This window comes from Astyanax mexicanus, chromosome 4, assembly GCF_023375975.1.
Source record: "Astyanax mexicanus isolate ESR-SI-001 chromosome 4, AstMex3_surface, whole genome shotgun sequence".
Lineage (NCBI taxonomy): Eukaryota > Metazoa > Chordata > Actinopteri > Characiformes > Acestrorhamphidae > Astyanax > Astyanax mexicanus.
The window spans coordinates 6,653,155-6,665,370 of NC_064411.1; the positions used below are offsets into that span (position 1 = coordinate 6,653,155).

Here is a 12,216-nt window from a genome sequence, read left to right on the forward strand (position 1 = left end):
ACGCCTATTTTCTGGTATTTTTCCATACATAGGGTGCATCGCATTATAAGGCGCGTTAAGTGACACTAGAAAGGGTGCCTATATCAAAGTGAACAGGGGTGGCGCCATGTTTCCCTTCCCCCATGGCGGGGGGGGGGGGGGGGGTGTCTTGCCGGTGGAGCGTCTCAGTATACAAATCTCTTTCAAAGTCAAACGAGTGCTGGATATTAATCTACACAGATTCCTCTCCTGAAAACTGTTTATTTGGGTGAGTAACGTGCTTCAGTTTATTTACAGTAAGCTTAGATTTCCAGATGTCCACTAAGGCTTGCTGCACCAGCGTTAGCATAGCTATCCGCTAGCACGCTAGCTAGTCCCCTAAACTAGTAAAGTTAACCCAAACTTAAACGACAGCGTTACACTGAGTAATCCTGCGTGTTCTGGTAAGACAGTGAGATATTAGCTAGCGATTCGTCCCCCGTAGCTTGTTTTAACACGGTAAACAAGCAGATTACAGGCTGATAAAACTCACCTCTGAGAGAGTTAGCGCTTAGCATCTAGCTAATGCTAGCCAGGCAAAGCAGCACAGACTTACAGGCTGATAACTCACCTCTGAACGGTGAACGCTTAGCGATTAGCATCTAACTCTAATAATACTGCTCCAGCAGTATTAAAAGTACTAAATTTAGATAATAATGATCTCTGAACAGTGAAAAAGCTAGCTAGCTTAGCGGTTAGCATCTAGCTAATGCTATTGCTGCTCCAGCCACGGAGCTGCACGGCTCTGCACGGAGTGTGTGTTTACTTTAGATAATTTAGATAATACTGATCTCTGAACAGTGAATAAGCTAGCTAATGCTATTGCTGCTCCAGCCTCGGAGCTGCACGGCTCTGGACTCTGTATAGCACTGAAACTCTCTATAACGCTGCACCGAGTGTGTGTTTACTGCTCCTTACAACCTGACGGGTAAAATCCATACAAAAGGCGCACCGTATTATAAGACGCACTGTCAATTTTTGTGAAAATTAAAAGTTTTTAAGTGCGCCTTATAGTCCGAAAAATACGGTAATCATAAACAACGTCTTGGTCTATCTTGCTTGTTTAAAAATGAACATTATAAATATAATTTTTGTAATTTTTTAAATTTTAGAGTAAAATTCTCATTTCCAGTTGGAGTTACTTTCACATGATATTATTTGTGTACAGTCCATTCTAAGGAATTGAACAAAAACTGAAATGGATATCATAATTTCATATTTGCCATTTCCAGTGGGAAAATAAAGACAACACGTGATCTGACCAAAAAGTACCATGACGAAAAGAAAAGGCAATGGAGGAAAAAAAGTCAGCCAGATATTACAGAACTGACATATGCCTGACATATGGGCAAAACACAAAAAAACTATGAAAATGACTAAAAATAAAAAGTTTGGTCTTAGTAGGCATACAATGCTGGATGGTGCATAAAGATAGACAAGATTTCAGAGTTTCTGAGAGGTCTTTCTTTGACATTTGTTGAATGGTTTCCAATAGTTAATTGAGCTGTTTTATTAATGAAGGTGCTGTAGTCTACATGAAAGATTCTTTTGATATGCAAATGTTTGCATTGTAAATTGTCTTAAATAATATGAAATGTTCTTGAAAATAAACATTCTTTTCATAATGTAGCATTGTGTGTAAGTGTAAGCTAATAATTCTTTCTAAACCCTTGCTTAACTGAACTGCTTAACTTTGATAAAAAAAATGTGCATTTTTATCATATATAAGATGTCATATCACATTGCGGTAATGATACATTTTTGTGGACTTCATCTATAAAATGCTAATAAAATATGCAATAAAATGGAACAAATGTTCTAAAAATAATATTCATAGTAAGTTTAGACCTTAATCTTAAATCCTCAAAAGGAAATTTGTTGTTAAATGCATTTTGCAAATTTTCATACTGGATGTCCTCTGAATCAGGATTTTGTGAGAATGACCCGAGTAAGTGGAAGTGGAAGAAAGAGAAAGAATGAGAGAAAAAGTAAAGTTTAGGGGAAATATATATACATTGAGGATCAATTTTATGAGGTTATTTGAGTATTGACCTATATGTTAGAGATTGTGCAACGAGAGCACAACGCGCATGAGAGAGAGACAGAGAGTGCACAAACGAAAGCGCTCGGGGGAGAGAGAGAGAGAGAGAGAGAGCACTATTTAGATACAGTTAAAGAAATTTAGAACAGCCAGGGAGTTATGTTTTTGTCATGATATAGCTGTCCATCAACAAAGTTTGTTGATGGAGACGACTGCTTTTTTCACTTCTTTTATGAGTTCTTTCCTGACAGCGAACAGTTTTCTGCGTCTGTCAAGGATTTCACGGGTGAATGGGTCATTAATTCCCAGGTCTGTTCCTCTAAGTTTCCCTCCTTTCCTCATGATGAGCTCTTTATATTTATAATGCTCAACCTTAGCCTAACATTTTGATTGCGGATTAAATTTTTTTTGTGTAAAACGTTTTTCACGAAATTCACTCCATAAAATATCCACTATAAAAACTTGTGCCTTACGAAAAACAAGCGCGATTAATCACAGAATTTTGGCATGTTTAATTGGATTGCATTTTTTAGTCAATTGACACGACTAGAAATTCTACATTCTACATTTACATAAAGTGTAAATATTCAGGCGTTTGCCATGATGATAACAAATCACACAAGAAAAAGTGTTTAACGAAAGTCAGAGTATACCAAACAAACAAATACAAGTCTTCTGCAGTTGTCTTAAGAATGTCCAGCTTGAATGAACATTTGAGATATATCACACATTGATTACAAAATTGTGATGCACGAGCAAAAACAATTTTAGAAAAAGTTAATATGAACTCAATTCTTTGGTCCACGTATTCACAGAGATGCTTACTGTTGAGGTTTGGGTTTCATGAATTTGTTAATCTGTGTCAACTGTGTTAAGAAACTTTAGTTTTCTATGGATTTTTTTTTTCAGATTTTGTAGTGTTATTTTAAAAAGAGAGACTAATATCAAAGTGCATTATCTTCCTCAGTCTGCTATGTTGTCTTTCTTTCTTTCTTTCTTTCTTGTTTTCTGTCACTCACTCACACATTCTCTTGCTCTGTGTGCAGATTATCTGGTTGCATGATCACAGAGAAAGGCTGTTGTTCTCTGGCTTCAGCTCTAATTTCAAACCCCACCAACCTGAAAGAGCTGGATCTGACCTACAACCACCCAGGAGAGTCAGGAATGAAGATGCTTTCTGAGAGACTGGAGGATCCACACTGCAAACTGGAGAAACTCGGGTGGGTCTGAACTAATAATTATGTCATAATTATTAGAGAGAGAGATTTGGTATGAGCTACTCACAGGTAAATGTTCTCACACACTGTATCTCCTGTTTCTCTTTCATCTGCCTGGCGCTCATATTGTAGTCCCATACATAGTTCTGCAGTTTCTCTGTGTTTTCTGTCGTATTTTGCGGATAGCGCGAGCGCTTTACACAAGAACTAACGCCACGGACTAGGTGCCGCGCGCTCGGCACAACACCTCCCGCTGTACATGCCCTTTTGGAGTAATTTCTGTAGCTCGGTCACTCCTGGGAACTTTAACCACTGTGCCTTGTTTTCCCCATTTGTGAATAAAAGCTCTAATAAAAATAATACTACATATCGTGCATATAAAGCAGAATAAGATACGGCAAGTATTAAAACTTTATACATGCAGACAAAGATATATTTAGAGAAGTAAGAGTTAATCTTCCTTAATCTTCCGTTTTTAATCTGATTTTATGCAGTGTGCATTGCAGTTCCGTACTTTACTAATTTACTAATTTCCGCTCTCTCAAATGTTTGCTCGTTTTCACGCAAAGTATTACTTTATAAATCAGTTTCTAAAAATCTCACACTGTGCTGATCTGTGTGTGTGTGTGTGTGTGTGTGTTTGTGTGTGTGTGTGTGTGTGTTTAGAGTGGAACATGGAGGGAAGATCAGAATCAAACCTGGATTTAAAAAATGTAACTTACACACACACTCGCATACACACACTACACACACATACACTACATACAAACACTACACAAACACACACTACACACACACACACACACACTACACACACACACACACTCACTACAAACAAACAATACACACACACACTCGCATACACACATACACACACATACACTACATACAAACAATACACACACTAAATTAACACTACACACACACACACACAAAGTACAAACACTCACACATACAGACACATACACTCTACATACAAACAATACACACAAACACACACACACACACACACACTACACACACACACTAAATACAATCAATACACACAAACACACACACTACATATAAACAATACACAAACACTACACACACATACTACATACACACACTACATACAATCAATACACACAAACACACACACTACATATAAACAATACACTACAAACACTACACACACATAAACTACATACACACACTACACACAGTAAACATACCACTACAAACAGACACTAAATATACCATGACAGACACACTACACTCAATACACACAAATACACACAAATACACATACATTACATACACACAATACAAGCACACACAAACACACTACATACACACACTACATACACAAACAGTACACACACACACTAAATATAACACTACACACACATAAAAAATAAAAAACTACACACACACACACACTACATATAACACTACACACACTAAATTAACACTACACACACACTAAATATAACACTACACACACACACTAAATATAACACTACACACACTAAATATAACACTACACACACTAAATTAACACTACACACACACTAAATTAACACTACACACACTAAATATAACACTACACACTAAATATAACACTACACACACTAAATATAACACTACACACACTAAATTAACACTATACACACTAAATTAACACTGCACACACACTAAATATAACACTGCTCACAAACACTAAATTAACACTACACACAATAAATATAACACTGCTCACAAACACTAAATATAACACTGAATATAACACTACACACTAAATATATCACTAAATATATCACTACACACACTAAATATAACACTACACACACTAAATATAACACTACACACACACTAAATAACACTACACACACTAAATATAACACTACACACACACTAAATATAACACTACACACACTAAATATAACACTACACACAATAAATATAACACTGCTCACAAACACTAAATATAACACTACAAACACACTAAATATAACACTGAATATAACACTACACACAAATAAAAATTAAAACACTACACACTAAATATAACACCACACACACACTAAATATAACAACACACATTAAATATAACACTACACACACACTAAATATAACACACACACACTAAATATAACACACACACTAAATATATCACTTAATATAACACTACACACACTAAATATAACACTACACACTAAATATAACACCACACACACACTAAATATAACAATACACACACTAAATATAACACTACACACACTAAATATAACACCACACACACACTAAATATAACACACATTAAATATAACACTACACACACACTAAATATAACACTAAATATAACACTACACACACTAAATATAACACTACACACACACTAAATATAACACTACACACAGTAAACATACCACTACAAACAGACACTAAATATACCATGACAGACACACTACACTCAATACACACAAATACACACAAATACACATACATTACATACACACAATACAAGCACACACACACACTACATACACACACTACATACACAAACAGTACACACACACACTAAATATAACACTACACACACATAAAAAATAAAAAACTACACACACGCACTACATATAACACTACACACACTAAATTAACACTACACACACACTAAATATAACACTACACACACACACTAAATATAACACTACACACACTAAATATAACACTACACACTAAATATAACACTACACACACTAAATATAACACTACACACACTAAATTAACACTACACACACACTAAATTAACACTACACACACTAAATATAACACTACACACACTAAATATAACACTACACACACTAAATTAACACTATACACACTAAATTAACACTGCACACACACTAAATATAACACTGCTCACAAACACTAAATATAACACTACACACACTAAATATAACACTACACACACTAAATTAACACTACACACAATAAATATAACACTGCTCACAAACACTAAATATAACACTACAAACACACTAAATATAACACTGAATATAACACTACACACTAAATATATCACTAAATATATCACTACACACACTAAATATAACACTACACACACTAAATATAACACTACACACACTAAATAACACTACAAACACTATATATAACACTACACACACTAAATATAACACTACACACACTAAATATAACACTACACACAATAAATATAACACTGCTCACAAACACTAAATATAACACTACAAACACACTAAATATAACACTGAATATAACACTACACACAAATAAAAATTAAAACACTACACACTAAATATAACACCACACACACACTAAATATAACAACACACATTAAATATAACACTACACACACACTAAATATAACACACACACACTAAATATAACACACACACTAAATATATCACTAAATATAACACTACACACACTAAATATAACACTACACACTAAATATAACACTATACACACACTAAATAACACTACACACACTAAATATAACACTGCTCACAAACACTAAATATAACACTACAAACACACTAAATATAACACTGAACATAACACTACACACAAATAAAAATTAAAACACTACACACTAAATATAACACCACACACACACTAAATATAACACTACACACACTAAATATAACACTACACACACTAAATATAACACTACACACACTAAATATAACACTACACACACTAAATATAACACTACACACACACTAAATATAACACACATTAAATATAACACTACACACACACTAAATATAACACTAAATATAACACTACACACACACTAAATATAACACTACACACACACACACTAAATATAACATTGCACACACTCTATATATAACACTGCAGACACTCTAAATATAACACTACACACACACTAAATATAACACTACACACAAACTAAATATAACACTACACACACTAAATATGACACTACACACACACTAAATATAACACTACACACACTAAATATAACACACACACACTAAATATAACACTACACACACTAAATATAACACACACACACTAAATATAACACACACACTAAATATATCACTAAATATAACTACACACACTAAATATAACACTACACACTAAAAATAACACACTCACTAAATATATCACTAAATATATCACTACACACACTAAATATAACACTACACACACTAAATATAACACTACACACACACTAAATAACACTACACACACTAAATATAACACTACACACACTAAATATAACACTGCTCACAAACACTAAATATAACACTACAAACACACTAAATATAACACTGATTATAACACTACACACAAATAAAAATTAAAACACTACACACTAAATATAACACTAAATATAACACTACACACACTAAATATAACACTACACACACTAAATATAACACTACACACACACTAAATATAACACTACACACACACAAAATATAACACTACACACACTAAATATAACACTACACACTAAATATATCACTAAATATATCACTACACACACACTTAATATAACACTACACACACACACTAAATATATCACTACACACACACTAAATATAACACTACACACTAAATACACTCTGTGTGTGTTCTTGTGTTCAGGGTTCTGTGATTTCACTCTGGATCTGAACACAGCGCAGCGTAATCTCTCTCTGAATGAGGAGAACAGGAGGGTGGAGAGGAGAGAGGAGCTGCAGTCGTATCCTGATCATCCAGAGAGATTTGATAGGTGTTATCAGGTTCTGAGTAGAGAGAGAGTTACTGGTGTTACTGGACGCTGTTACTGGGAGGCTGAGTGGAGCGGAGGAGTAGCTGCTGTAGCTCTGAGTTATAAAACCATCAGCAGGAAAGGAGACGGATCAGACTGTTGGTTTGGAGAGAATATAAACTCCTGGTGTCTGATCTGCTCTGATAACAGATACTCTGTTCATCACAATAATAACAGAACTGCTCTCTCCACTCCTCCCTCCGGCTGTAGGAGAGTAGGAGTGTATGTGGACTGTCCCTCCGGCACTCTGTCCTTCTACAGAGTCTCCTCTGATACACACTCACCCTCACACACACCCTCACACTCACACACACACACTCTCACACACTTACACACATTCTACACCACCTTCACTCAGCCCCTCTATGCAGGGTTTTGGGTTGGTTATGGCTCCTCAGTGCGTCTGTGTAAGATAGAATAACCCTGTGTGTAACAGAGATTTGATGTGTGTGTGTGTGTGTGTGTGTGTGTAGGAGGAAAAAATATTTGTATAAATATAAGTATGTAAATATTTTATATAGATGATTTTGTCAATTTTCCAAAACGTTTCTTTTAATTACTGTTCTCTTTATTCACTACTGTTATTATTGTTAATTATTGTTTTATTTTATTGTAAAATAGATTCATATTAATAAAGCTAAATAAATGAAGAAAGGTGAAGAGGAGTCTGATGATTTTTTGTGTGTTTTGCTTCGTGTGGTCAGATTATGGTGGAAGTTGGAGTCGAGTTTGGTGGTGTAATTAACATTTCTGTTTTTTGGTCTTTTGCTTGTTGTAGTTTCTTGTCTTGTCTCATCCTCATCATTAATCCACCTTATAGGTATGGAGGACCAAAAATGACAAAAATAAATAAATAAATAAATAAATGCACATATAAATGTAAAAATGAATAAATATATAAATATATATATATATATATATAAATGAATAAATAAATGAATAAATACACGCATAAATAATTGTGTGGCTAAATAAATAAATTAAGTAAATTAATAAAATAATAAATAATAAAATTAATTTCTTATTTACTTATATATTTTTTTATTTATTCATTTATATGTGCATTTATTTATTTCAACGTTTATTTATTCATACATTTAGTTCAACATTTCTTCATTTATTTATTTCTGTATTTTTTAATTTGTATGGTAATTAGGTGGGCGGTCCTATTTTTGCTCTAAAGCAGGATTGGTCAACTGGTGAATCAGACAGAAGTAATCGGTTCTAAGTACTCTAGCGTTACTTGACTTGTGATACCAGTGTTCAGTCAACAGTGGCTTCGAGTGGAAGGCCGCTGGCCGGCCAGCTTGAAAGAAGCAGTAGGTTTGTTCTGTTCATATTTCAGATTTATCTCAAATAAAAATGGTTTATCTTATTCATTCACTTGTATTGCGTCTGGTGTATTATTCCAAACTGAACTAGCTAATGTGTTGTTCAATTTATTCTGCAGCCCCACTGGGTTCTGTGAACGCGCCAAGTTCGCCTGCTACTCCGTCACATGCCATGACACCCAGTCACCCAGTGGACGGTAGGTTTTTACAACAGCTTAATATACGATTTATATTCAACTTCACTGGTGATTAGATGGCTAGTCCTCTTTATTGCCTGATAATTGAAGTTAGCATTTTCTCCACGCTTAGCTGAGGTTGCGAGGCTGTTCGGGCCGTACGCAGACAGAGGGAGAAGGTCAAGTCGGAGATGCTTTTCTGTGTCTGCACAACTTCATTCTTACACTCACGTCTTCTGTTTTCTTTAGGAAGAAAATGAGGATTTAGTGCCCAATCGATTTGCCAAACAGCTGCTTATTGCTGCAGGATTAGGGGAGAAACGTCTTACTTTGAATGTGTGTAAGGCATCACAGTTAACACACACTCAGTTTAGTGATAGTATGAAAATTGTCTAACTTCTCTTTTCAGGTTGTCAGACAAATCCACATGAATTCAGGGAATTCATTTTAGCTGAATTTCCAAAACTCAGACAAGGTGGTGCATTTGAATTGCTTAAAATGTCTGGAACAACTGGAGGTCGCCTTCTGAACCCCATTCTGTTACGCAGCCTGAGTTTCCTTACACACTACCGGACTCCATTTCCCAGAATCCTATGATTCATGACGTCACTGTCAGTCGCTCTCCTTCGCCCAATCACGTAACGCTCCGACGCTCAGATTCACCTGTGTTCCGAGGAAGTTCCGGGTTATGCTCATCATATGTTTTGTATTTAAGGCTGCATTATGTATTCTATCTTCGCGAGGTATTGTAGACTTTGGTTGCATACTAAGCGTTTCTCATGGTTTCTTCTATTGCCTTCTCGTTACGACCCTCTTTTCTGGTTTATCGGTTTATGTCTCTTGTTTTGCCCCTTTTGGATTTAATGCTTGGTTGGACTGTCTTTTGGTTTCGAACACGGACTGTTTATACTACTACGGCTTTGGTTTCTGGTGAGATTATTGTTTTTTTGGCTCTAACATCTGTACTATCTGGTTGTCAGCCTGTAAATAAACCTGTTTGTTCATTTTACTCGGCAAGCGTCGCTCCACTCTGTCTGGCGTTACACATTCCCTGCACCAATGAGGGCTACCATGTCAGACATTTGAAAGATCCACAGACCTTCCTTCTGAAAACCAGCCCATAAGTTGTTTAATTTGAACATGTTCTCATCTGTAGATATATCGACCAGAATGCAGTAGTGAGCTTGTTGGACCACCGCAGAAATGTGTCATATGTGAGGAAGAGTTCCCCTTTTCACAGATGAAGGCTCACAGTAAAGAGTGCAAGAGGTATTATTGTTCTACACAGCTAAAACTTCACATTTCAGAGTGATGGGCATTGAGCACTCTCTTGCGAGACACTGTGCGTGAACCAAGATGGCGGCCCCCTGCTGCTAGACAAACATCCAAACAGCGCTGCACTCACACGGAAAACTTTAAAAACTGCCCTCCATCAACAGCAATCTATCTGCGCTCAACGCTAGAATATCCCTCGTCAAAAACCTACACAAAGAATTCCAAGCTCTTCGTGAAAGCTTGGAATTCAGCCAAGAGCAAAACTATCCCACTTAAAGAGAACAAACCACTACAGCATTCAGTCAGTGAACTCACAACCCAGCTTTCATCAGTTATCATCGAAAACAAACAAATGAGAGAAACAATTTTGGACCTACAGGCACGTAGTATGAGAAACAACATTGTCTTCTCTGGAATACCGGAACACACACAGGAAAACACCTTAAAGTTCTCTTAAAGAACTTCATGATCACCAAACTCAAAATCTGAACACCTGAACTGGCCTCATCCATCACATTCCACTGCAAGCGTCCCGCTTAGGAGGTTAAAAACTACAGAAAAAGCGGCCGCGACCCATTGTGGCTAAGGTCGAGCATTATAAACATAGAGCTCATCATGAGCAAAGGAAGGAGACTTAGAGAAACAGACCTGGGAATTAATGACCAGTTCCCCCAAAAAAATCTACACCTAATATAGTAACGGATTTAAATAATTTCCCAATAAACACAACAATTCCAATATGTCAGGTTTCATTTTGTTTCTTTTTTTATTATATTGAGCAGTTGTAAGAAATGTTAAAAGTATGAGCAGAACATGAACATGTGTACATTAGTCTGTCTTTATCTCTTTACAGCACACATGTGTATCTAGATCAATCTGAAACCATTTGGTGTTTTGGTTTAGAGTTTACACCGTTTGGAAAACATTACTTTTAAAATCAGATAATTACATACATGGCCCTGTAAGCATTACACTATAAAATCTACTGAGTTAGATGGTGAACTGAAGTGGTTTTATAAAAACTCATCAGCAGAAAAGGGTTTAAGGAAGTTAGATGAGGAAGTGATTATATGCAGAAGGTGAGTAAAGAAGAACACCAAATGTGCACATTCATAATCCCAGGAACCAATAAGAAAGATGCAAATTGTCTAAAAATAGGGCACCCTGAAGGTAAATATTTCATTGAAATGACTGATCACTTCAGTCAGTATAACTCAGTTCATCAATTAATGAATTAATCTATTTTTAAACTCTACCTACTTATGTTATCTAATGGGTCAAGTTGTTCTTATAATGATTCTATAAGTGATTATTTGATTTTTTATAGACTAAGCGTAAGTTTGGA

The 12,216-nt window shown here is 35.5% G+C and overlaps 3 protein-coding genes across 9 annotated transcripts in view; 1 reads left to right on the forward strand and 2 right to left on the reverse strand.

Annotated features, from left to right (window-relative positions):
• LOC111188977 (NACHT, LRR and PYD domains-containing protein 12) overlaps positions 1-12,216 on the reverse strand; it is a 900,554-nt gene that overhangs the window by 535,959 nt on the left and 352,379 nt on the right. The gene's annotated exons all lie outside the window — the stretch shown is intronic.
• LOC111196387 (NACHT, LRR and PYD domains-containing protein 12-like) overlaps positions 1-12,216 on the forward strand; it is a 798,826-nt gene that overhangs the window by 367,632 nt on the left and 418,978 nt on the right. Inside the window, exons 12-14 of one of the 5 annotated variants that reach the window (XM_049477028.1) lie at positions 3,106-3,279; positions 3,943-3,989; positions 7,924-8,753. The exons of 2 other annotated variants lie outside the window; for them this stretch is intronic. In XM_049477028.1, coding sequence (XP_049332985.1) covers positions 3,106-3,279; positions 3,943-3,989; positions 7,924-8,510 — 808 coding nt within the window. In that variant the 3' untranslated portion in view covers positions 8,511-8,753. Of the gene's footprint in view, positions 1-3,105; positions 3,280-3,942; positions 3,990-7,923; positions 8,754-12,216 lie in introns of those variants that run through there. 2 more of the 5 variants (XM_049477026.1, XM_049477027.1) reach the window with 2 other exon arrangements.
• The window catches only part of LOC111196674 (gastrula zinc finger protein XlCGF49.1-like), a 238,905-nt gene that overhangs the window by 174,802 nt on the left and 51,887 nt on the right, over positions 1-12,216 (reverse strand). The gene's annotated exons all lie outside the window — the stretch shown is intronic.